Here is a 27229-nt window from a genome sequence, read left to right as displayed (position 1 = left end):
TTCATCTGCAACAAGATAAAAGATACAAGATACTTTTCGATCAGGTGGTCAAGATACAAGATAAAGATACTATCTTGTATCTTGTATCTTTTATCTTGTATCTTAACGAAGTATCTTGCCTACCCCTGATGGTCGCGAGCACTCTGTTGCGGAAGGGAAGAGTTAATCCATCTTTTCGCACGAATCTTAAATTTACCATCACCAATAAATGCGAACGCGTATTCAGTACCAGTTTTCAGCCCCAATTTAAGCCAATATTTAGGAAAAATCTTAAAGCACACATTGAATACGCCCCCAGACGAGGGGATATCCCTCCGCCTTACTTGGTCAACACAGGATAACGGTCCTCAGTCTATATATTCTAGGTCTATGGTATTAATACTGTACGTACAGTATGATTTTATTAAATATGATTTTGCAAGTTTTCCTATAACCTATGTAAATGTTATAGTTTCAAGGTTTGGGCGCCAAATTTTTTTTCCGGGTAAGATTTTTGATTATAATAACAACAATTTTTTATGAACACTTTTCTCACAAACACAAACGAAAAAAATCTCGATAAAACCGAGATGAGACGAGATGAGACGAGATGAAGGCCGTCTCATCTCATCTCACGTCTCGTCTCAGTTTGTATCGAGACGAAATTGTCGTCTCATCTCATCTCATGAGACGTCTTATCATGGGAAGCCCTACATTATAAATATGTGTCCAGTTCGTGATCTGCTTTGTCGTTGGGTGTCCTGTTAACTTGTGAAAAATACAAAGCAACAGCAATCCACCTCCTCTCCAAGTAATGACAAGACCAATTGCAAACAAGATACGTACGTACGTACATATGTCAATAAATACACAGGACTGACGCATCAAAATCGTGTATGTATGAATACATACATACATGCGAGGATGATTTCAGCTACGTGAGCGTTGCGGCGTGGGATCGCAAAGTTATGAAATATCTATGAAGTACAAGATGCAATAAGAAGTATTGTAACACACATGCAAACCCCACATCACCGCAGTTACATACAATTTACACACAACAAGTAAAAAGCAACCAAGTATGTAAAATAGGATCATCATCCTTCTCTTAAACAACACTCGGTAGTCTGAAGTAAGTAAAAACTGGTTTGGTTCTTTGTTAGCAGTGTTGTTTTAAGTGGATGAAATATTCCATGAAACCTGCTTCTCCGTTTTGGACAGGCATATGCACAAATCTCTCGCATTATGTGACCCTGGTCTTGTCTACCTACCTACGTGCGACGGGCCAGGTAGGCTATGCAACTTACTTATTATTTTATAAAGACTGACACTGATTGTCATGCAACGGAATAATCCAGACTGCTTCTTACTCCCTTTATCTTATATCCAACAAAATATGTAAACTAGACGAGAAGATGACGTATGTACTCACCAAAAGTCGGGGTCCAGAACAGCAATTTTTTTTTTACTTGTGTCAAATTTCACGTATAAATCCAACAATATGGGATTGACCATGACCAGTCACATTGTTAAATTAAGAGAGGCTAGATCTCTTAATTCAGCCATAATAAAACATTTACTGCTAATAAATAGGTACGTTTAATTTTTATTTTATGGTTGGAATGAAGGTTGAATTTATAAATTTTTATTTAGGGGCTGTTCATAAAATACGTAATGCAAAAATCGGGATTGTACAGACCGTCCATGTACACGTTACTGGATACGGATTTTAACATGGTTGAGATAGGGGACCTTACACTCCTCTTTCCCCTTTCTTGCGTTACGTATTTTATGAACGGTCATTTACATACAGACATAAAAAAGGTATTCACACGTTCCACTGGCAACGTAAAATTATCCAACTTTTGACATATTTTCTACTAACATTTTTTGAAAATTTTGCCAAATTTTACTTTTTCAGGACATATTCAACGTCACAATGTAAATGCCCTTAAATTTACAAACTTCTCATACTTATGTGCCTTTTTATCCGCAGGTACAGACCGTGGTTGTAACAAGAAATTCGTACAAGTATAAAAAAGTTCCCCGTGCGGTGAGAAATTGGCATAATCATCACTAATCAGCTATACGCGACGAAGAATATTTAAAAAATGAGTCAAGTTACTTGGGACGCCTCCCTGTCCCCATCCCTCATAGATATCCCTCTTCACACCGCCCTCCTCCGTGGCACCGAATCCTTCCTTGCCGACCAAAATCCCATCGGTCACTGGAACTATGGCACCAACGTGCACACCTTCGACATCACCTTGCTCATCATGACGCTCCGTTTCATTGGGGAACCTCCACGTCCCTCCTTTGAAAAAAAGGTCATCACCTACCTCACCAGGAGAGAATTAAACCACGGCGGTTGGTCCATTGTCCCTGACGAGGATAAATTCGATCTCAGTGAAAGTGTTAAGGCATACATTGCTTTGACGCAGATGGGCGTCTCGAAAAATTCATCCCTTCTCACGCGTGCGCGTGACCGGATCTTACGTCACGGAGGGGCTGAACGAATGAACGTACTATTAAAACTTTATTCCGCCCTGACCAGAATTATACCTTGGCAAGCAATCCCACCCATACCGTTGGAAGCTTTACTCATCCCACCATGGACGCCCGTTAGTACCTATAATGTCGGAAGTTTTGTCAGATTGGGATTTATGATAATGCTAGTCTCCAGAAGTGTAGATTTAGCTGAAAAGTCTCCCGTCCTAACAGATTTTGACGAGCTGTTCATCAACAAAGATAACGTTTTGGATAATTCGCTAATTGGACCGTTTCAGAATCCTTATTTGCATGGAATATTCCGACGAGTCATGCCATTACTTGGAGTGGTGGATAAACTAGTGCCACAAGCCGTGAGGGAGTGGACGATTAAGAGGGTGGTTAAAGAGTTGGACGATATGACAAACCCGGTCGGGGGACTCTTCGGAACGGGCACGGCGACAGAAATTTTACTAATTATGTATCACAAACTCGGCCTGAGTAACAGTTTGAAGGCACGAGAGGCTCGAGAAGCGCTGCGACTTCGGGAAATTGAAGGAATAGAAGAAGCAACCTCGACACTATTCGAGTCCTCCGTTTGGGACACGGCATTCATCGCGAGGACTTTGATGGAATCACATAAGATTGACAACGCTAGCCAGGTCGGGATCGAGAAGGGACTCGATTGGCTAACAACGCAGCAAGTATTAAGTTTAAGGGGTCACTGGGGTGGAAAGAGACCACTGTTGCGGCCAGGTGGGTGGGCTTTTCAATTAGGGAATCCACACTTCCCTGATTTGGACGATACCTCGTCTACAGTTATTTCAATGATACGATATCAGGTTAGTGCCAACTTAATTTTTTATATCAATCATGTACAGTTAGTAATTATATATATGCATTAATATTAACATACCTAACCTTGTTCCTCTTTCAGAACCATTTCCCTGTCATAACCAAGTACACTTTCCCGCGGGGTCGAATGGATTCTTGGCATGCAGAGTGTAAACGGAGGATGGGGTGCCTTTGAAGCCGACAATATTCACTATTACTTTGAAAGTTTTCCCTTTGTTGCTGAATATCCCGCCGTACTCCTTGACCCTCCTACCGTCGATATAACAGGGAGATGCCTGGTCGCCCTAGCCCATGCTGTCAGGAATCCATCCATAGCTGCGGATTTCCCCTCACTACATGCAGCAATACAGAACGGAGTGAAATTTATTTTAGACCGACAACGCCCCGACGGCTCGTGGTGGGGAAGATGGGGGATGAACCACTTATATGGGACACATCTCGCCTTGTGGGGTTTAGCTGAGTCTGGAGCCAAATACCATGACGGGGTAGCCGTCCAGAGGGCGATCGAGTGGCTGAAAAGCGTTCAAAATGAGGACGGCGGATGGGGGGAAAGTGTTACTTCGTATGAAATAAGCGTTGATAAGTTTGTCCCTGCAAATAGTTCGGCATCTCAAACGGCGTGGGTACTCCTTGGTTTGTTAGACGTGGGAGAAGAGGACAGTCCCGCGGTGCAACTGGGACTTCGGTACCTTTTAAGAAAACAAAGACAGGACAACGGATATTGGGATGAGAGTGTCATGACTGGGGTTGGAATTCCGAATATCATGTATATTAAATATTTCGGTTACCCAAAGTACTTCCCGCTCACGGCGATTGCTAAGTATAATCAGATTCAGTCGGCAAAAATGGTTGAAGGGAGAAGGACAAAGAGGCAATTGGGTTAGACGAGGGGAAACTAAAATATTTATGTAACTGCCAAATGTAAGGTTTTGCTAATCCTTCTAACAATAGGATATTATCATGCTCCTACTTAAGCTACATTGACAAAAAGTAATTCGTATAAATTCTTATATGTTGATATTTCTAAATAATTTAAGCAATAAATAAGTTACAGTTAGTTTATAAACCTAAGAATGGTTGCACTGCACATATTGAATTATACATATCCTGCCATTTAGCAAGAATACTCCAACAATATGCTTAACTTTTATCGCCATAGTAACCAAAAACTATATTTTTCTCAACTCAGCAACAACACTCAACAAATCACGGCTCTGCATAAAATTAAGGAAGTTAGAAACTTTGAATCCAATCGCAATGGATTTTGCTTCGGCTTCGATTTATTAATGTGCTCCCCCGTAAGAAATACATTCGGCGCTGCATCTCCAACTCGAGTCGTCGATGAATTCAAAATTCAAACAAAGACTGAAAATCCAGCGGAGCTTTAGAATTCTTTACAACCGAACGGAATCAAAGCCAGGCAATCTTTTCCTTTGTAAAATTTTAGCTCAAAGTATTTCTTCCTGATAAATTTAATATAATTAATTTCACATGATTTTACTATGAGAACGGATTTACAAATTTTAGCATTTCGTACTCTATTGATGTCGTTGAATTTAACATAAGTTCAATCTTCGTCTACGCCGCACATTTGTATAAATTACTTGGAATATAAGCAAAGCTTTGGGAGAACTTTTTAACTGTTTGCGCAATAAGTGGGTGTAGTATCCCGCAACTTATCAAATTCCCCAAAATGTATCAATTAATTTGAAGTAGATAGTATGTTGGCTATACTATACAACCAAGTTTGGTAATAAAGGTTCCAAAATGCTGCCCTGGTGAAAGATGAAATGACTCAAATATATAAGAAAAACAAAGAATCATTTTCATTTTAATCCAATCATAGATGATATTGTGTAGCTCATCCAGGCCCTAAACTGGGGGTGGGCGAGCAGGGTAACCGCCCGGGACGCTTGGGCGGCAGGGGCGCCTATCTGCTCCCCGCTATACGCTAGATATTTCTCATATTAGCAAAACCAATAAAAATATTTGTGTACAAAAAATTAATTCTGAGGAGCTTCAGTAAAACTCCACAATGTATGTACGTACATACATATGTATAAATATGGCTTCATCTCTGAAACAAGACGCAACAATGGTGGGTAGTTGCATCTGGGTGCGTAATGCTTGAATGAACTTGTTTTAACAAGGATACACGAGTTCAAGCTTCGAATTTATCTTCGCAAATTGGAAATTTTTATTTTCAAACACTTATGTTGTCAATCTGGTACGAGATTTTAATACTCCTAAATATTGTGAACTAGACTACTAGGAAAATCAGTTGGAAAAAAGGGTCAGGAAGAAGACAAATATGTATAACGATATATGGGAAAAGACGACAACGAGGAGAAACAGCTACCCAGTGTGGTCTCAGGATAAATGGAAATTGTCTCCCAATGAGATGGTAGTATGGAAGGAACTATCACTTCACTCACGAACGCTTTCAAGTAATGCGGAGTAATTAAGTCGATTTCAGAATATTGTATGATGAAAAATTCAGGATTTCCTTTACAAATAAAGAAGTAAGAAAACACTGCATGGACATAATAAAAAGATTGATTTGCATCTGCCTAAGCTAGTATTTCATTGGAAACTCTACATAAAATTGTTACGTAAAATATGCAAGTAGCTTTCCCTAATCTTAATTATTCTTTATTCTTAACCTGTTGGCGTGGGGGTGGTGCGATAAATTATTTATAGTTCAAGTGGGTAGCGGTCGAGGAGTTACAATTGGTTACAGTGGGGGGCCTGGCACCATGGGCTTAGCCTTCTCTGGGGTCATGGACCTCCCACTGCAATGCGATCCCGTGGGAGGGGTTCAGAATAGGGAAATAAATACTAAAGCAATATTTTCTGATTTTAATCATGCAAATGTGCCAATTTCAGGAAAACAATTTTTTTTACTTCAATATTTTCTGAAAAATATCTTTTGTTTGCAATACTCTGCTGATTTAAAAATCCCTTTTCAAAACCACTTTGGTTTCAAATTTTTTCTCAAAAATTTATCGAAATTTCATTTTTTTTCAAAATATATCAAAATTTCATTTTTAGTTAAAATTTATCACAATTTCAGTTGTTCTCAAAATTTATCGAAATTCCAATTTTTTCTCAAAATTTAAAAAATTTTGAAAAATTTATAATTTTGAAAATTTCAGAACCTTCAAATTTTGTAAATTTTGTAAACTTTGAAAAAGACTGAAGCTTTGAAAAAAGTTGAGAAAATCTACCGTGCAGACTTCGTATAGCCCTAGTCAGGGTCGGAAACCGCTTCTATTTTAGTTTGCTGACCCGACTACGATTATTCCGAACAGTAGAGTCTTAGCTAGTAGATACCCGTGTGAAACCATTACCATTTCCGAAATTTTGGATACATATGTAATACGTGTGCAAAATTTCAGGTCAATCGGTTCAGCCGTTTTGGCCAAATCATGCCTGGACACACAGACAGACAGAGGGGTACATAAGCCCTAAATCGGGCCAAAACTTCGATGTCGACATCAGGAAACAGAATTTAAAAAAGTTGATCCGTTCGAAAGTTAGAACGAAAACTAGAGACCAACGTGCAGACGAACATAACGATCATATAAGAGTTTTTCATCCCTTGAGAGTAATTTTATATACCAGCCACTTGGTACATGAAAATTTGCTGGGAAAACTTCGATAGAGGTCAAACTCTTTCAAGTGACCGGCAGTGGCATTCATGGATGCCAGTCCCAGGCTAGCATTGTTTTTTTCTGTCAATCATAGATGCCACCCCAGCGGAACGTATAAAAATTCGCTGTTGTCATATGATGACGGCCCACCTGATCGGCAAGATTTTTATTGTCAATAATAGATGCCAGGCCGTCTTAACGGTCCAAATTTAACTAGCATCATAGGATGCCACGCCACGCCAACAGGTTAAGCTGGATGTCCACCAATGGTTGATAACTTTTTTTATACACAATACATACAAAGATGGATCTAATTTTAAATTTTTGACGATAGGAAATTCTAGTCGAACATGAAAATGTTCAGAATTTCAAGCTGAATCCAATTATATAATTAGTTTGACTCTATGACTCAAAATCTCAACGTTACCCCATTTTTTGTATGTACTGCTGATGGAAAAAGCGTCTAATTTTAAATTTTTACCATGGTTGCACTGTAGTCAGAGTACTCGACATGTATTCTAAAGAACTGTTGGTTCATTTCCTGGCTGGGTTACAATTTCTGACAATATCTGGAATTTACCAATTTGTTTCATTCCTACACAAATATAGTTACATAATGTTTTATACTTTATTTCAGCGTATCCACCAGAATAAACCAACCCGGCGGAATTCCAACCATCCATGCAACACGTGTAGCAAAATATATATGTAGGTCAGAATCAGGTTTAGATTATTACATGTTGTCAGTCCACTCATCCAATAAGAAGCCAATTTCCTAATGTGACCAATGTGAATACAAGTGCTGGACGTAGGTACAGCTCACCTTCCACAGGAGGCGGAAATATTCAAACACCTAAAACACCCCCCTTCTAAAACATTAGCGTAATATATGAATAATCCTTTATGTATTACGATTATTTAGGTTCCCTAGAATTTTTTATGACTTTATATGCACAACATTTACGTATTTATTGCCTGCTTTAAACAATACAGCTTAAAAATTTTAACGATAGACATAGTCTCCTCGGAAGCGGACTCTATTTTTGGTAACACAAAACCTATACCGAAAGTACCTAAAATCCACGAAGTTAATACATACTTGGAAGTAAATTCCCTCCTTGGAACTGACAAGTCATAACTGCCTTTAAATAATTTATTCTCAAAAATTTAAGGAAAATGAACGATACGAAGCATAGGGAGAGTCATAATTAACTATCAGTTTTTTTTATCGACGGGAAAAGTTGATTACACATTACTTAATTTTGTAGGCATAAATAAAAGAATATAATAACTAAACCTTTCTCGACATCAAGTCATTGGTTTACCTAGAAGTAAGCAGAAAGTGCCTACATAGATATAGATTTTTTTCTTAAAATTGTCCCAATGTTCAAAATCAACCTACGATAACGTGAACGCTATACAGTGTCTCCGTTTCAATCTATTCTACATATTCTACATTTTTATCTAATTTTATGTCTGGACTAATATAATAATTTAATTATGCTCTTTTTATCCTAAAACTTATATACGAGTATTAGTACGATTCCTAAATGGCCTTCTCTTACTCAATTTTTGTCCTATGAAACTGCGTACGTTACTGCCAGCTTGACTCCATGGGCATATCTGTAAAACCCAACTTCACTTTGTCCTCGATATCCACTCATTTCTATATACATACTACACTGTTTCCCTAAAGTGCACCGCAGAAACACTCGTAATATATGTTGCGAAAATTCCTACAACCTGCGTGGTGTTGATTTACATTGTGTTACATTTAAAAATAATTTATCATGTTAGCAAAGGTGCCAGATTAGTTTATTAATCTAAGAAAATATCCACGATTGAAATGAGTTTTTTGCAAAACAAGTTGCTAAGTTGCACTAACTTTATTCACCGTGAAATCCAATCCCGACTGAAGAACGCCCTCTATACAAAGGCTTACAAGATGAATCTTTTCACTCTCGAAGTCCTTTGCGCCTTTTGTGTCGTTCCTTTCAAAATATCTTGGAAGGAGGATAGGGTCGTCGAAATTAAGGGTAAACTGAGACGAGCAATCACCAAGTTGACGTATTTCATGTACATTACGAGAACTCTCTATCATCTGCTTGGATTCTCGATGAGGTTGGCAGGTCTACAAAGAGGTCCATCCCGCGAGTATCAGCTGATCCATAAGCTACTCGATACAGAGGTCAACGCCGACGTATAACTCGGCGGCGGCAATTGCGCCAGATCACGGCGGCGGCGGCGCGCCGCGGCGCCTAATATAAAGTCGGCGGCGCGATCAAAAACCAATTTAAATTCGTTAGAAAATGTTTGACTACTAGAATTAATTTTTTATAGCGTTAGAATTATTGTTAAAGCTCAAATATTTTTTTTTTTTTTTGAATTTTTAAAAATTTTAGCAAAAATTTTAAAAAATTTTAAAAAGTTAAACAAAAATTTTATCGGCGGGCAAATTTTTTTAGAGGCGGCGCGCCGACACTTTTTTCCGGCGGCGGCGGCGTGAAAAAAGTGACCGGCGTATGGCGGCGCGGCGGCGCCAGATCGGCGACGTTGAGCTCTGACTCGATATTGGTTGGTTGGGACCTATGGTTTGCACTACGCTGTTCAGGTTTGAATTGACGAGGAAGTCGAAAGAAATAGTTGAGATGATGAATGAGGCTCATAAACTGGAGAGAGAATTCGAGGATGAAGGTAAGATTTTTTCTACTCATCCTCAATAATTTGCCAAGTACACGCTCTAAATTCAATGCATATATGTTTTAAGTAAAGATCAAGGCACATAACCGAAAATAAGAATCATATAATTTTAATTACAGGCATGAATACCATTTATATTAAAGGATTTTTTGGCAAGATGTGGCAGCTCCATAGCATTTGGGTGTATTGCAGTATCGTTTCCTTTCCACTGGCGGCAGGGAAGTTTTCCACGATTAATCCGTGCGAACCTATCTTTCTTTCTTGGAACTTCCTCCCCTGCAACACCACGAGGTGGACACCATCTACGGAAAATGATTTCCTCATCATTCACATTTCAGGGGTGATTGAGACTTTATTTACCTACCAATTGTTTGCTGTTGGAGCCTTGGCAAATTTAGGGATGATGCTTTACCTCCCTTTATCCTTAAAAATGTTTATGATTTGGGTGGCAAAGTAAGTTTTTATTTTGGCTAAAATAAGAAAATTACGCCAAATCTGTGTATGATATCAACTACTCAAAATCTTTAGCAGAGCTAAAATCGCCCCCTTTGAAGAAGTCGCCTTCCTCCATTACCGCCGCTTTCAAATATATACAAAACTACTCAACTACTGCATTTCACACGTCGTCACAACAGTAATGATCTGTGACTGGATGAGCATTCTTATCACAGGATGGTACATTATTCTCCGATACTTTGGCCGAGTTCCCTTTGCCCTGTACAGTATGCGAATTCAGCTCACCATTATTGGAATGATGAGCCTGCTAACAGAATTCAAAAGTGCCGGGGATACGTACGATGGATCTGTTAAACTCCTACGTAAATGGCAGCTTTCCTTAGTGAAAAGTAAAACTATTCGATTGTCGAAGCGATGGTTGAAAAGTTGCTCACCTCCGCATCGGGGCGAGTAATTATTTCGAACGTGCCACACCTATGATAATGGGCAGTTTTTGCGCTCAGCAAATTCTAAACCTTATTTTAGCTGAGACAAAATAATTATACAGGCAACCCGATGGTTGTTCAATGTTTCGTAGCAAGAAATAGTAAAGATGTTAGTATAGAAAAATTGACCAGCAGCAAGGTTAAGTCTTTATTTCATGTCAGAGGTCGACGACGACCAATTTTCGGCGGCGGCGGCGCCAATTTTGGGTGATTTCTCGGCGGCGGCGGCGGCGTCGGCGGCGCGGCGTCCCAATGTTAAAGGTATAGGAAAACGGATTTATCGGCGGCGGCGGCGCCTAAGATGCTGCCGGCATACGGCGCGGCGCGGCGTCCCAATGTTAAAGGTATAGGAAAACGGATTTATCGGCGGCGGCGGCGCCTAAGATGCTGCCGGCGTACGGCGCGGCGGCGGCGCGAGATCGGCGGCGTCGACCTCTGTTTCATATTAACTTACAACTCCTATTAAAATAAACATTAGTCAACTTTTATAAGATCAATTGGTCTTGGGCGAATCGTTCTTGTCAAATTTTTGTTTGTTGTCAATTACTGCATGATTACGGGTAGTTTCATGGCGTCCTCAACGCCTTAATACCAGCCCACGCCGTGGAAAACATAACGAATAAAGCTTGTCGTCAAGATGGAATTCATAAATATGTGCACTCTAAATTAGGAACTTTCCGCCCGATACATAACCGCCAGCGTGGAAGAATTGAGACGCTTACAACTTTACGCGAACCTTGTAGAAATATTAAAAGAGGTAAAATGGAGATAGTTGAATTTAAGTATACTTAAATTTACGTATACGTAAATATAAAATACAACCAAAGTAACATGTTAAATATTTATTATGTACAAGCCGGAGACACAAGGGATATCTTTGTTTTGAGTTAACGATGGTGTTACATATGTATGAGCGGTTACAACAATGATTTGCAAAATCAAACTACATATGTTCCCTAAAGGACTCAATTTTATTAAAGAACCATTAAGAGGTGTATTTGACTTTCGCGTACAATTATTAAAACCGCAAGGTTATGAAATCACTACGTCATAAATAGAGCTATGTACATCGTATAACGTTGGTTAGGGTGTACAATAGCAGTGCATAAAATAATAATAGCTCCAATATCCACTTATTTTATAGAAGGTATGATAGTAAACAGGAAATCGCAAATTTTAATAATTCAAGACATTTATTCCATTTAGCCCAAGAATTTCTTACATGAAATTGAAATGATGCGCATAATCTGATCAAGAACGGGGTAGACTGATATAATTTTTCAATTTGGACATCTTCAACATTATAAATTTTGACAACAAAAGTACCTTTTAGGTAATTATACATATTTCTCGACGAAGCAACTCTCCACTTTCATTACTTTGCCCCATGACGGAAATACCAATTCTACTTCGATCGTATAATTTTGCACGTATGACGAAATGCCTTATTTCCTGTTATAAAACATTTGTTTAAAACAATGATCCATTGTTCAAACCAGTTTGACAAAAACCAAAGTAATATCCTGCATTTTATACGCATTCAAAAAATTCATTTGGTATATGTACATATGTGAGTAGAAGAGCTCCATGAAGACATCAATTCGTCCCGAGATGAAGATGTTACTTTTTCTTGTGGTGCTGATTTCTGGTAAAATACACCAATTTCCGCATTTAATTACAAAATTGCGATATGTATAAATTTTGGAGAAAATATAGCTAAATTCAATTTACCTTAAATTTTGATGTCCAGATCTTTTATGATCTTATCCGTCCACAAAGGAATTGCCTTCCAGACGAATTACAGACAATTTAAATATGTAAATATGTATTATATCCTAAACTTACAGCCTCCCAAGCCAGTCCAGGAGCAAAGTGCGTGTGTAAAAAGGATGACGATGTATTAAGTGGCAGACAGTGTGGATCAGAAATCAACAGATTGCAAGGCACTCCTCCCGTCAGGAAACGAAGGGTGAGTTTCAGCAATTTCTGCCCTATTACTCATCTTCAAATAGTTTCATCAGACACCTCAAGATTGCTTTTGGTGGATCATGTATTGAAAATTGTGTACATAAAATCGGGACATCTAATCACCTGGCGGGGGAGATTTAGAGAATATGTACGCTACAAGTAGAATTAACCCAATATAAAATTGTTTATTTATAGGAAGTAGCCATGCCCACGGAATACGATGGTGAGGAATGCCACTTGGATGTAATTTACGAGTGCCCAAATCCACCAGATGCAACATCGCCGGCTAAATATGCCGAAAATTGTATAGCACTCATTGACAATCATTATTCATGCTCGGACAAGGATGGACATGGATACTGCCAATTTCAATCATCTCAAGGCTAAATTTTCCCCTCTAAAAAATTTCCATGTTTTGGGCAAACGGAATAAATTACATAATAAAATCAACAAAATTTAAAGCTCGTTAACTTACAAAAAATTTACTTACGCTATTTTTAAGGTAGCATGGAATTTCCCATATGTAATTATTAAAGTTAATATTTCTACATGTATCTATCTGCTATTTGCTTCTTTGTACATACATTTTCATCCCCGGAATGCAAGAAACTCAAGCGAAATATTTTATAAAAATCAACAGATGGGTCTATGAAACCTACTTGATAAAATTACCCCTTACCCCGGTAAAATTATTAAGCTTTGGATCAATAACTTGGTATAGGTTAGAAGGACAAAATACGGTTAACGGTGGTATTCTTAATGTGAATTTTTTACCGTGAGTGTGAGTGGCCACTCTGCTTCCCATGTAATTAATTCGTGCAAGCACAATAAAACCCATGAAACTTTTATTCGACTTAGAATCAGCAACCTAAAATGTCAGCAGACACACAGTAACATATGTGTTGATGTACATAGTCTAACGAATTAATTAATCACACTAGGTTTGATGTATGCATTAAAATAAATCGGTTTAAATATTTAAAAATTGCAACAGGGCCGGCCCTTGCTCTGTATTGAAAATAACTACATATTTATATCAATTATATAATTTTTTTAAATTGCGAAACATTCACTATCCTTATGAAAGTTTAAAAAATATACAACTCAAATTAGTAGATTTGTCTAAATTTACAAAATTTTGTCTCAATTTGTAATTTGACACAAATGCACATGTCACTCATTTTTTCATTACAGATACATATATCGAAATTAACAATTTAATATAATTAACTCTTTTACCATATTAAATTCTCAATAACTGAAAGAAATATATTTTATAGATGACCGTTTTTTATATCGTTTTGTAAAACAAGAAAGATAAGTGTTTACAATCATCACCCTTATTTTTCTTAATGCTCGCATATGTACATATGTAGTTATAACACATATTTTTGTACTATATTGCTTTGAAACTTTTAACTTCTAGTCAAGCCCATAATAGCCAACAGTTAAAGGAAAATACAACTTGTCATACATATTTTTGAGAAAGCTGGCAGACAAAAAAAACATGACATTGATTGATTCTCTTTCATCCAACATAAATAAATACATACAGATATCATTTACCATGCGTACATACTTTACCATCAGCTCCTATTTAGCATAACTTATTTGTTAACAATGATAAATATTAAGTCTTTGTCCAACTTTTATTTTATTTTACGTACATGATGCAAAAAATTATTTACTACGCACGCAAACCTGCCGTCCTTCCAAGAACAAGTCGTGGATAGAATAGATATTTAATTTCGTGGAATCAAGTATAAATTTTCTTATATTTAATGCACACTGTATACGACATGTTGTAGAAGGCTCAATAACATGGATGGGATCTACTTTTTGTGAACTCTTTGTGATCACAAAAAATAACCCCCAGTCAGCATCCATTCATCACGTGTAATTGATTTAACAAATATTTTCCTGGAATTATTAGATGTGTATAATCTATGTGCAAACTTCTTCTTGCAAAACATTTATACTAAACTAGCAGTAGCAGAATTCTAAGTAAAATGGGGGAAAATTTATTCCGCATACATATAAATTTTCGGTGTAAAATGGCCCCAAAATTGCAACATATTTTCCTCTTGTTACTTCATATCTTGCCAGGCACGTTGTGCCAATCTGTAATCACGGTTTATACTGAGGAAGGAAATGAAGGTAGGTTTTTTTACGTGGTACAATATAATTTGAATTTTTTTATAAATTTTATCAATTAAAATTAAAATTTTGAAATTAATAAAATAATTTTTGAATTTAAGATATTGTATTAACATTGGCAGGAATTTCGAAAAATTTGACTGTCTCAGGCTGCTTGGAAAGTCTGGATGTAGATATTGACTCGAATTTCAGTAGCGTCAATACGAACGACAATTGCTTCCAGCTTTACAAAAGGACACATTGTACGGGGGAATATTTACTTGTGCGGCCAGGATCAGAGGGTCATGGCTCTTTGACGAATTACGGTTTTTCCAATAATGTCCGGTCGGTTGGGTCGTGTTTTGAGGATTGTCATCCAGACAGGGTCGAATACGAGGGGGACATGAAGACCGGGATGATGAATGTCAAATTTTATGGTATGAATTATACTTTACATACATAGGTGTGTTTTTTTTATCCAAAATTTAAATATATGGACAAAAATATTGCATATATTTACATACCCATATTTGATCTACACATATTCAAAAAAAAAATTCATTCAAAGTCATATCATTTTGATTTCTGAATATTGATTGTCACACATTTTCATTCAATTTCTATCACGTGCATTTCATTTTATATCATTCCACATTATTCTGCACATGCCCCATGTATGTATGTGTAATATGATAATTTTCATTCACTATTAGTTAAAAAATGAGTGACCTTTTCATTCATGATCATTCAGATAAAACCAATATCATTTTTATTCACTATTATCATAATCGCTCTTTCGAATGAAAGTGAACAGGTATGATTTCATCATTCATTTACCATCTATATATATAAATGTTGTTTACATAGTATAACATTGGATTATAATAATTTGTCGTGAAATGGTAAATTTACGATTTAACTATGCAAAAAAAAATACGTCAAAATAATCCTAAAATTTAATTCCTCCTGGTATTAAAATCTTGTCGTATTATCAATAATCTATTTATTAATTTTTTCTTTTCAGGTAGATCGGCCAAAACTCCAGTTGCAAATATTAACCTTCGCCCTAACATTTGTTTCAACGCGGGGCCATTTCTTGCCGAATGGCCGACAGATGACCCTTTCCGAGTACAAATCTACTCCTCGGCTTGTCTCACACTTCACCAATTTTCCAATTGTACAGGACTATCAACCTACTTAACTGGCGGGAAACACTCGGACCCTCAAAAATTGATATTTTGGGCGGATCGATTTAAATCTCAAGGGCTTTCTTTTTGCGACCGAAGTTGCAATTTAACCATAAAAGATGTCCTACCGCCGAAAGAATTTGAAGAGAGCGAACAAATTAGTTTGTTCAAGTACAAGAACTTTGGCGGGGATCGACTTACCAGTTTAAATTTAAACCCGGGTAAATTATGCACCCCATTTCCGCCCGGGTGGAGTAACCCTGGCTCAATTATTGTGGATCGTGGAGGGTGCATCCGTTTATATGATGATAGCACTTGCACCAAGTTTATGGGCGAGGTTATAGGATCGGAGAAATTTTTGGGTGGGTTGGGTTTTAATAAGGGTTTTGGAGGGATTAAATCTTGCGAAAATATTAGGAAAAGTGAAAATGATTGTGCATTCTGGATAATTTTTCTTTTGATTATAATTTCCATTCTTATTATTGTTGGGGGCGTGGTAATTTGGAAAATGTCGGGAAATAATTTTCTTTACACTTGGAGGAAAATATACAGAACGAATTGGATTAATATGATGAGTCACAGGAGGAATGGGACAGTTCGAGGGGCAGAAAATGGGAATCCATGAGGTGGACGAATACATATGTATTAATTTTGATAATGTACATAGCCAATTGTTGAAAATATTCAAAATCAAGTATTTAATTGGTTTATGAGAGTGTTCTACTAAAATTTTGGAATCCTAAAAAAAATAAATTTTGCAAAGTGTGACAATATTTTTATTTCTTAACTAAAATATTTATTTTGCTATCCTCCAATGATCGATTTATTAACAAAATTTACAAATCTAACAAAATTGAAAATCCTGAGAGCCCCAAACTTTGTCAACTTTCACGTCATCATACTTACTATTGTATTGTATTGATTTATTAGTTAGTTAGTTATTGTATTGATTTCTTCATCAATAACATCGCTGTTAACGTTCATTTAATTACTAAGAAATGAAAAATGAATGAGTGAATAATTCATTTAATGAATGAATAGTTCAAGATTTCAATATGAATGAGTGTTTTTTATTCATTCATTTTTTTGCTGCATCTTAAGTACATGGGACAAATGAATGAACGAATGAATTATTCATAGAATGAATAAATTATGAATGAAGGAAAAAATTGGACAGGTATGATCAACACGAGACATTATTTAATAACCAACGGCATGCCTGCCTCCTCCTCCTCGTCACAAGACACATGCACTTGAAATGCGACGCACACCTCGACAACGCCGCTTGCTGTATTCGATAACTCGGCACTAACCCGCATCGTGTTCTCACACACGACCTCGTACGGCGTGAGGGTGTACTGGATCGTGTACGTCGTCCCGGGCTGGATGGACGAATTGTCGAGAACGGCGTCAATAATGGTCACTTGGTGACCCAGGTAAATTGCGCGTACTTTGAGGCGCAGGGAAGGTATCGGGATATTGGGAGTCATATCCATTGAATGGGATATGACGTCCCAGCCTTCATGTAACAGAGTGGACCCTCACAATCCGTTACCCGCAGCTGCCAAATAGTTCCAGATCCACCTGGATTTATTTTAAAAATTTACCGCTCATTATTTACAAGTAATTATCATATCAAAATAATTACGGGTATTAATTATCCAAAATATTCTGCTAAATGCAATGGGGGAACTCACGTCAAGTTTGTAACCTACATATCGTATAACCCGTTGACGTGAATTAACTTTGTAGTCAAATTTGTAGCCAAAAACACCAAAAACATGCTTTCGAAATGTGACAGCTCCTAAAAAGTGTGTCCGCCTAAATATTTTCTTTCTAAATATTTTTGAGTTTTCAAACCATACACATTTATTTACTAAGGTTACAAACTGTGACGTGAGTTCCCTAAATATTTTTCTATATTTTTTTCTACCACATCGTGTATAATCCACCACACCACAGGACGTGGTTGCCAGGAAGGTTGATAAAATCCAGATTAGCTTCATCTCTTGGAAATGTACACGAAATTGTTACCGGTCGTGTTCGTTATGTCTGACTGGACTGAATCAAAATATAAATGCGTTAAAATACAATCAGATAAATGCATCTGTTTGCTCACGAATAATTAAACGTCAATCAAATCGACCAATCAGGTTTTTTTATCTTTCGGGAGTAAAATGAACAATAAAATTTCTCCGTCAATCATAATACCGTGTCATGTATTTCATTCTGGATAATTAATTTGATAATTATATTAATTTACTTCTTGATAAGATGAACCATCCAACCGAGTCCAACAAAACACGTTCTCCAATTAATACCACTCGAGTGGAATAATCTACACTGTGTCCCAAAAGTATCTGCGCATCACTCGCGCGCGCGGTTTTCATCCACTTTTTCCCTTATATCTTTTGTGTTTATTTTTATTCTTAAACATTTCTTGACCCAATGGCCTCAAATGTCATGCAGTCTCGTGAACACACGAGTTAGGATGCAAACATTATCACAAGACGGATATCCTGTCGAGCGCAGATACATTTGGGACACAGTGTATGCGAGGCTAGGAAGGTCCAGTTGTGCTCCTTTAACATCATTAACAGTGGCCGTAGAATATGTATGTGGGGATGTTCATTTGTACATGGGGTTCAGAAATCATTAAAAAACTCATGGTTGCGGTGATTTTCAGTCTGACAACCTGATGCCAGATTTTTCTCCCTTTAATGGGCTACATTTTCACCTTTTGTTGCCCGACTGAAATTCACCGCAACCATGAGTTTTTTGGATTCAAAGTTTCAGGGGGAGTGTCTTAATACCGCAAGTGCCGTAATAAAATATGGCCTTTAATAAGACGTATAATTGCAAATTCAAATTTGCTCAACTTTCTCAGATTTTACAACCTATTGTTATATTAATTGATAATGATAATTTCCGCTCGAAAATTAGCGCTGGGGGGCTTATCAAGGTGCTTATCAATTCTTCAGATAAGCTAATTCGACTTATCCAAATCATAAAAAATTTGAAACCTACCCTTATTTTAATTAGTAATGATGACTTGCGCTCAAAAATTATCGCTGCGGGGGTTAACAAGGTGCTTATCAATTCAAATTAATTAAGCAAATTAATTAATTAAGCAAATTAATTAATTAAACAAATTAATTAATTCAAACAAATTAATTAATTAAACAAATTAATTAATTCAAACAAATTAAAAAATGAGATGTTGGTTGGTGAAATGCGAGAGAGAGAGAGGCAACGTGAGGCGACCACTGCGACACTGTCTCGCGATGGTGATGATGCACCAAAATGAGTTTTTTTCTCTCCCTCTCGCTGAATATGGAAACGATTTTCTGAACATATGATTTGGACCTACTCTAACAAGTTTTTACAGAATTTCAAAAATTTTCAATAATTTCAAAAACAATTTCAAAATTCAAAAAAATTTCTTGCAAAATTCAAAAATTTAACCTTTCAAACTTTCAACTTCTGAATTTTATCTATGGAAGAAGTTTTTTTGAATTTTGAATTTTTTTCGATCGCAGTGCTCGGCACGGGTTCGGGTTTGAACCCAGGTTACAGGTTCGGGTTCGGGTTCAAAAAGTTTAACCCGATTCGATGGGTTCGGGATCGGGTTCGGGTCCGGGTTCGATCTTGCAGACACGGGTTTGAACCCGAGTTTGAACCCGATTTGTATTTTTTAATGTGATTGTATCATACAGAGTTGTGTTCTCAGCCATAAAGTGCAAGCCTTTCGATCAGATGTTTAAAAACCGCGTAAAACATCTCATCCCACTATACCTCTTGATCCATGAGGTGGTCAGAGGTTGGTTGGTACGGTTCAAAACGGGAACCGCTTGACCGTCAATTTAATTAATGTGGATGCTGATGTAATTTGTAATAATCAGTAAAATTTGTCTTCAATTTCAACTAGAGAGCAACTCTACGAATCTAATCTGAAAGTTTTGAATTAAGTACTTGTAAAATTTTAGTATAAAGAATTCTTATTACATGAATAGTAATCATGTCATGATACACACCGAACCTATTATTTTTTTCTAATACTGTATGGTGTCTACATATGCTCTACTCTATCGCATTCCTACCAAGTTCCAAATTAATGATACGTTTTCCGTAATCAAAATTCGGAAAATAACAGGGTCCATCTGGATTGGATATTTGAATAAATGAGTTCTATTGATCCACAGTTCTTGGTACTTGGCGCAAAAAACATGTATCTGTTGTGCCAATTCTACATAGTTCTAAAGCTACTCATTTCACGATAATGAATCCACATAACAAATACAATTTTAGAGAAATCCAATTAATTGTATAGTTTCTAATTTATCACAAGGACTTGCTACTTTTCTTTGGCAAGACCATTTGTGGAGCATGGCATATTTTATCCGAGGAAGCATAATGGACGAAATTTATCCGATAATATTGTACAAGGGTACGTCTTACGACACTGGAATGTTTTCAACGTTCATTCGTCCGTACTTCGTACTCGAAAAGTAAAGAGCCTAAATAAGGAAAAATGTCTAGTTAGGCAATTCGTTTTTTTTGTCCTTTTTATCTTTTAACTATTCGCAGCCAATAGTAACAAAAGATGTTGGCCCGACTGACAAAAAGCCTAATTTTAGTCTACCGTATTCTTCGCAATGCCGCTGTCACATTATCTGGAATATTATCCATTTCTCCCCTAAACTCCTAAACTAAATCCTAGTCCCTCCAACTCACACGGATGGCTGAAAACATCTAGTTTTCCATACCTTAGGATCCGAAAATTTGCATGGTGTTGCTAGTATCCCCATAACTTTAACAAAGCCCCCTATTTACGACAATGATATTTCTTCAGAAGATGTAGACGTTGAATTTGAACGTATATCTATCAACCACGAACCACGTCCACTTCACATTTTTAAAAATCGAGGCTGGGTTTGTGAAAACATCTATCTCTTACTTAACGATGCCTTTAAGTTAGGAAATAACTTCGTGAATATCCTTGAATTCTGGAGATATCACCGGGGGGTGAAGTATCCGTACTATGATTTTGTGACAACATATTCAGACGAGCGAAAATATGTGTTTAATGTACATTTTCCTCTGGTTACTGATGTTTCTAAAAACGAACTTCTAGAATTAAACAAATTATCCGATAATCATTTCTGGCTTCAAACTAATTACACCAACCATTACGTACAGATATCGCTGTCCCAATTTGCAGTCCTATATCTACTCACCGGAGAAGTCTGTATCGAAAATAACCCAAACTTTGCCTGGATATTTATTTTCTTCAAGTGTACCTCATCCGTCTCCTTACCCTGTGGCAACAACCAGGAATTCCGAATCATCCACAAAGGATGGGTTATACATATTTACATACATAAACTTCAACAATCGAAATTTCAGTTTTCGGAAATTTTTTGATGTTTGTTTCCCCATTTTTAAACAGATGTAACCTAACTATAGGAAAATCTGAGATTTCTGTCTACTTCTAAACCAGGACATACATATAATGTCGCCATCATCCTGGGTTTTCGTACTCGCCACAATCTCCGCTTGGACGGGTTACAATACAAGTACAGTTTGGAATGACTTATTCCTCGATGCCGATCTCACCTTAGCGTTCACTTCTAGCAATGACAAGTTATCCGACAAACATCATCCATATTTCCAGGCTATAAGGATTGATAATGCCTACGCCCCGGTACGCCATTTTGGCATGAATCAATCAGAATTTTTTGAAATGGATGCCACCCAATACGTTAACAAATTAAAGACCCAGCATGGGTATCGGAACACTGAGAAATCTACACGGACAAAAGTCATGTTCGTCAATTTAGTTACGACATCTGAAAAGGAAGAAAAATGCAAATTCTTAATCTGGTTGACAAACTTGGCTTTTCAGCAAGAATTCTTGTTTGGTTATACACAAGGGAGAAAAGACTTAGTGTGTCTCCGTTGGCATGAGAAATTTGTGGGCACCCTGAAGATAGTCTTGTTCTTGGACTCTATCCCAAAAGTCTTATTTGTTCCTTGTTTGACATGTGAGGGGATAACATTCCATTTGACGCCATTCTCCTTATCAGAGATCCGTACAAGTTGGACCGCTCGGAACATGAACTTACAAAAATATGTTTCTTTTATGTTTCAGAAAATAGGAAACAATTGTTACCCACTACTGGACAAACTTAATTTAATTGCAAACCTAACAGATTTTGGCTTTTGTCCCGTATTCACAATTGCGACCAAGTATAATTTGACCTTGGTTGAATACAAGTTAGGTGTGAGACTTTATGGCAAAAAAAGTTTTGGGCTAGCCTTATCGGAAAAGTCTAACTTTACTTCAAAGTTTGGATATGTCCTTTATCAAGTTGACTTGCGGACAATTAGTTTCGTCACTTTGACCAATCCACCATCTCCTGAAAATGGATTAGCCACCTTCGTGTCGCCGTTCGAATGGAAGACTTGGTGTTTCCTTTTGCTCAGCGTTGCCTCAGTTGCGGGTTTCTTAACATTACTTGAATCTGATGGAGGAGCTTGGACCATATCTAAGGGAGAAATTCTTAAAGCTTGGATTTACTTTTCTACTTTAATAGCAGAGAAAGTAATCACGGTAACATTTATATTTCTCGGCCAGGTTGGCGATAGCTCGGGAAGGACGTATCGTAAAGGGAACGTGGCCATTATCCTGATGACGTTATGGTTCTTTGGGAATCTCTTTTTAATGGTTAATTATTATCAGGGTTCGATATATTCATGCCTTGCTGTCCTCTATCCGCCCCAGGCTCCACGAGAAGTTGAGGAACTGGCAGACTTGGATATTCCTATGGTGGCTGTGGATAATTATGCTGTACGAAACGGCTCTAAATACACTTATCTTCAAGATATAGTTATTCCCGAACTAAATTCAAGTGTTGGACAGACTCCTAAATTTCTCAAGTTCTTAGCCAAGCTGGGCGCAAGGGTGTCGTCAGTCAATGATCCCTCAACGTTGGAAATGTACATGAAAATTGTGCATGGAAATGTAACACATAATCACTCAGTGATTCCACAATTCGTTGTATTTATTTTTAGAGATCTATGTGAATACTACGGAAAGTATGTTAAGTACATGGGAAATCGTCACGTAGTCCAGAGTAGTGGCGAGTCACCATTTCGTGTAATTTATTTCTGGACTAGCGATAAGAATTTATTCACTCCGTATCTCGCAAAGGGATTGAGACAATTGAGTGAGTCGGGATTGACTCAGATGTGGATAAATCTGAATCAATTACCTCGATTTTTAAGGATAAGAAAAATTCTAATGGAACGAGATAAATATTTTGAGGGTGTGCAAGATTTATTTGGGAAAGTGAGACAACCCGTCACGTTTCATGAGGAGAGTGTAGTTTCTCTTGATCTTATCTTGCCAGCATTCTCCATGTCTGGAGTTGTCACGGCATTTGGGGTGGTTGTATTTGCGGCGGAAAATTGGAAAACGCTAACACATTGGGGAAAGATTGTTGTAAACTTTACGATGGAATTGGCTAGTAAAATGTGTACTGTTATGGATGCTTGGATAATACTGATATTTCTGATGGTAGGGAAAGTACAAAATAAATTTTGAGAGGGTATGATGGATATTTCCTTACATAATTATTACTCGAGTTTTCAAAAAGGATCTGATAACTTAGGGGAATATATTGAAAACTAATCCAAAGTATGTTAATCTACGAAGTGATGAGTAGGATATTCTTACCAAAAATGACAAGTGTAAATTGGATCATATTAAGTTGTTAAAGTAATTGGATACCAATATCATAATGAGTACGATTAATCGTTTGTATCAAAATGAAAAAAAAAACAATACAAATATTCTTCATTGTTGTGTCTAACTTAGACTTAGTCGTTTATTAACTTGTATAAATCACGAATACCCTGGGATCTTATATCCTTAATATATTTAGTACATACATATTTTTCACAATTCGTAGGAATTACATTTGTTAATACATAAGTCATAAAATATGTATATGATTAGTATTTTCTGTATATTTGTAATTTTTCAAAAATCAGTAACACATGAGGCTTTTTCTTCAACACCTAAGAAAATCATATTCTAAGTTTCAATGCATACATATGTATATCAGTAAATGCTCATTTCAAAGCTAATGCATAAGCTCTATTTATTTTAATTAATTTTAATTAAGTTTAATTAACTTTTACATAATCTAGACTAATATTTTCACTGGTTCAGTCCACAGAACATTTCCCATCCACGCAACCAATTCCTGGAAAGTAACCGTTCACAATTGTACCAGGCGTGTTGTTGATGGATGAATCAACATCCATCCCCAAGTCCGCATTTGCAATGACTACATAACATGACTAAGATTCTGTGCATAATTGTATACCTACCTACATACATAACTACTTAGTTCGGACGCAAAGGGCAAGAAGTCATCCAGCGTAAAAATGGTGAGAATGAGACAAAACAATGTCTCCGTTGTTCAGACTCTCTCTCTGCATGGATGGTTGGTGAGAAATAATTTGACACCAGTCCACATCTCATTGGCATTGGGATGAGGAGAGATTTTAGGGATTTGAGATGCAATTCCTCACAATATGTATATGTTTACTGATGTATATACAGATACCATGAGTGGTCAGAAAGTATCCAGGTTCACCGTATATAGTGCTGCAAAAAATTTCAGATATTTGCCTTATAGTCTTCCAACGCCATCTCTTACTAGCCGGCGTTACTGGCCGGCGTCGCCGGCCTCTCCTCATTGCACTCGATGGTCAACCGCTCGTCACAAACATCGTCACAACTTGACGAAAAGTGAGTTTTACACGGAAATTCCTTCAGTTCACCAAAAAGGTCATGTCTTGTGCATATTTTGGTATAGGTGGGAACCCTGGACTCGACCGGCACCTCGGTAGGGTCCCTAGTAAGTGATATATACCACTTGTAAGCCTGGTGAGAAGTCTGTACTGAACATGAAGTTCTCCACACACGTAATTCTCTACTTCTTATGTATAAAGTAAGTGGAGTTGGTGTACATGCATTTCGTGTACTCAATCTATTCCTATAAAACTGTAAAGGTGAACCCTTCCTACACTCTTAGAAACGTGGTATTGAAAAAAACCTAACGGTATTGATACGTGACTCTACCGCCTTGGTATTAAACGGTTATACCATGTTGGTATAGAACCGGTATTGAAATTATACCTCATGGTAATAATTTTAATACTAATTTGTATTAGATTTTTTACCACGTAGTATTAATTCAATACCGGATCAATACCGCGCGGTAGAGTCACGTATCAATACCAACGGTTATTGATTTTTTTTAAGAGTGTATAAATAACTCGAACATATTACAAAAGCCGATCGGTTGCTCTGTGGACACGACTAGACAAAAATATCTGCATAACTCGACAATCCCATAATTTTACACCTTCACACACATATTCTAATGTGTAATGCATACGATAGTTTAACGTGTGTAAAATTATAATTTGAACTCTTTGTACGTTAACCTTAACCCTTTCAAGCCCTAAATGTCCCTTGTCACAGCGGGGTCGCGTAGATTTTGAGAAACAGAAAATATCAGGGTCAAAGTATTCGAGAATATTAAGGATTTCTTCTATTAATAAAAAAGACCCTTGTGTTCCGCATTCCTCTCGAGGTTGACTTTGATCTTAAAAAAAACCCAGTTTATGTTTTACCATTCAAAGTGAGAGGAAGTCAAATAAAATTTCAACACGACTAGATTTTTTTCTACATATTTTTCAACAAGTTCAAAACTAAGGTAACCACATACTTATTCCTAACCATTTTTTTAATTGAGAAAATTTCAGAAAATTTTTCACCTTAAGACTAACGAGTCCTAAGTAGAGATATTACTTTACGTTTTCAGGAAGTACTTTTTAAAGTCCTAAACAATGGCTGAATGTGCAATTCAAAAATATCCATTTGTTGTAATTCTGGGTGTTCTGGTATTTGCCCTCTACTGTCGAACTGCTGTATCACAAGGTTTGTTTTCCTCCAATTAAATCAAATATTTCAAAAAATGTCATCAACTAATCGGCCTCAGAAAATTATAAATATTTGTCTTAATTTGCTAATATTTTGTAGGTGAAGGCCAACCATGCAAACTTCTCGGGGTTGATTTGCCTGTAACGATTTGTGCTACAAATTGCGACTTTTTACCTGGGATTCCTGGCTTAGGGGGGATATGCTCAGCTGGACTGAAATGTTGCGTTCATCCAGCTGAAAAAGCACGTGTCGCGAATACTAATCAGTGGCAGATATGTACATACTTAACCCATCTGTTGACAGATTACGTTTTGTTTACATTTTTGATTTTATGAATTAATGATGAAAATAGAATTGACAAGGGACAAATATTTATCTATTAAGGCCTCGATTTACTTTTTATTTGCATCTTCATGTCAATTTTTTACGCTCAAAGACTTACTTAAATTTGAAAATATTCTGGGATCTTTCATAACATTTTAAGGTTACAACGCTACAAAAAACCCAATTTTACACCCAATTTTAGAAACCCTTACATTTTCAAACAGATAAACCACCTCGTGCCGCTAAACGTACTCAAGACTAATTATTTTTGGTCCGTGATTGTAAAAAAAATAAAATGGAACTCATCATTTTAACAGTGCAGGAAATTCAGCTACTCTACATAAATATGTTTGGCCATTAATTTTTGTATGTAATTTTTTAATGAAAACTGGTGGTAGTCATTCCATCAAGTGTATGTTCTCAAATACCGCTAATAATAGGTGAGCTGATCATGTGTTACTAAATTTGAGCTTGTAAAAACCTTAAATTATATACTTCTAGACTTGAGAAGACAACTGACCATCAGTTACGGTCCTGTCCGGCGTTCCGCATTTTCGAAAATAATGGATTTCCAAGGCCGACATAATCACTATTGTGTATCGGGTATTGCAATTTTACACCCCTTACAAAAACTGGACTTATTAAAATATTTGCATATCCAATGGCACAAGGGTTCTTAAATAGTTCTTAAATAAAATAAAAACATTAAAATGATTACGTTTAAATAACGATATGAAATTATTGTAAAGCACTTCCTTAAAATTTATGCAAGTTTGCATAAAACTGCACCTGCCGATCTGTATCGTGTTCCGGAATTGTTCGAGATATGACTCGCCACAGACCACGTGCAGTGATAAGGATGAATTACATTATTTCATAGACCTGAGCAATGACAATTTTTAATATGCGATAATTGCGTAACAATAAAATTATTTATTTACAAAAGTATGTCCCCACAATATATTAATGTTCTTCAGG

At 36.9% G+C, this 27229-nt stretch overlaps 3 protein-coding genes and 2 long non-coding RNA genes across 5 annotated transcripts; 4 read left to right on the top strand and 1 right to left on the bottom strand.

The window, feature by feature from the left end:
* Window positions 1–1380: 1380 nt before the first annotated feature.
* On the top strand, window positions 1381–5105 carry LOC110855926 (probable squalene--hopene cyclase). Its single transcript, XM_022104348.2, has 3 exons — window positions 1381–1572; window positions 1976–3308; window positions 3404–5105. The coding sequence occupies exons 2-3, from the start codon at window positions 2091–2093 to the stop codon at window positions 3494–3496; spliced, it is 1311 nt and encodes a 436-aa protein (XP_021960040.1). The 5' UTR covers window positions 1381–1572; window positions 1976–2090; the 3' UTR covers window positions 3497–5105.
* A 6880-nt stretch (window positions 5106–11985) lies between these two features.
* Window positions 11986–13044, top strand: LOC110856043. The gene is made up of 3 exons (XM_022104486.2): window positions 11986–12263; window positions 12463–12584; window positions 12779–13044. Exons 1-3 carry the CDS (start codon window positions 12203–12205, stop codon window positions 12968–12970), a joined length of 375 nt encoding a protein of 124 aa, XP_021960178.1. The 5' UTR covers window positions 11986–12202; the 3' UTR covers window positions 12971–13044.
* A 1426-nt stretch (window positions 13045–14470) lies between these two features.
* On the top strand, window positions 14471–16679 carry LOC110856042. Its single transcript, XM_022104484.2, has 3 exons — window positions 14471–14740; window positions 14863–15156; window positions 15744–16679. Exons 1-3 carry the CDS (start codon window positions 14593–14595, stop codon window positions 16529–16531), a joined length of 1230 nt encoding a protein of 409 aa, XP_021960176.2. The 5' UTR covers window positions 14471–14592; the 3' UTR covers window positions 16532–16679.
* On the bottom strand, window positions 16389–17957 carry LOC118437583. The gene is made up of 2 exons (XR_004836194.1): window positions 17840–17957; window positions 16389–17490 (listed from the first exon to the last, which is right to left on the bottom strand). It is a non-coding gene; the product is annotated as an uncharacterized LOC118437583 (long non-coding RNA).
* A 7305-nt stretch (window positions 17958–25262) lies between these two features.
* LOC118437580 lies at window positions 25263–26305 on the top strand. Its single transcript, XR_004836192.1, has 3 exons — window positions 25263–25700; window positions 25809–25924; window positions 26027–26305. It is a non-coding gene; the product is annotated as an uncharacterized LOC118437580 (long non-coding RNA).
* Window positions 26306–27229: the final 924 nt, after the last annotated feature.

Source organism: Folsomia candida, unplaced genomic scaffold (assembly GCF_002217175.1).
Source record: "Folsomia candida strain VU population unplaced genomic scaffold, ASM221717v1 Fcan01_Sc014, whole genome shotgun sequence".
NCBI classification, from domain to species: Eukaryota; Metazoa; Arthropoda; class Collembola; order Entomobryomorpha; family Isotomidae; genus Folsomia; species Folsomia candida.
This window is presented reverse-complemented; position numbering and strand designations above follow the sequence as displayed.

Excerpts from the sequence above, each read along its gene's own strand:
- LOC110855926 (XM_022104348.2), top strand. The coding sequence starts at position 2,091 with ATGAGTCAAGTTACTTGGGACGCCTCCCTGTCCCCATCCCTCATAGAT. Across the intron at positions 3,309-3,403 it reads TTTCAATGATACGATATCAG|AACCATTTCCCTGTCATAAC; the intron begins GTTAGTGCCAAC and ends TTCCTCTTTCAG.
- LOC110856043 (XM_022104486.2), top strand. The coding sequence starts at position 12,203 with ATGAAGACATCAATTCGTCCCGAGATGAAGATGTTACTTTTTCTTGTG. Across the intron at positions 12,264-12,462 it reads TCTTGTGGTGCTGATTTCTG|CCTCCCAAGCCAGTCCAGGA; the intron begins GTAAAATACACC and ends CTAAACTTACAG. Across the intron at positions 12,585-12,778 it reads CTCCCGTCAGGAAACGAAGG|GAAGTAGCCATGCCCACGGA; the intron begins GTGAGTTTCAGC and ends GTTTATTTATAG.
- LOC110856042 (XM_022104484.2), top strand. The coding sequence starts at position 14,593 with ATGGGGGAAAATTTATTCCGCATACATATAAATTTTCGGTGTAAAATG. Across the intron at positions 14,741-14,862 it reads TACTGAGGAAGGAAATGAAG|GAATTTCGAAAAATTTGACT; the intron begins GTAGGTTTTTTT and ends TAACATTGGCAG. Across the intron at positions 15,157-15,743 it reads GATGAATGTCAAATTTTATG|GTAGATCGGCCAAAACTCCA; the intron begins GTATGAATTATA and ends TTTTCTTTTCAG.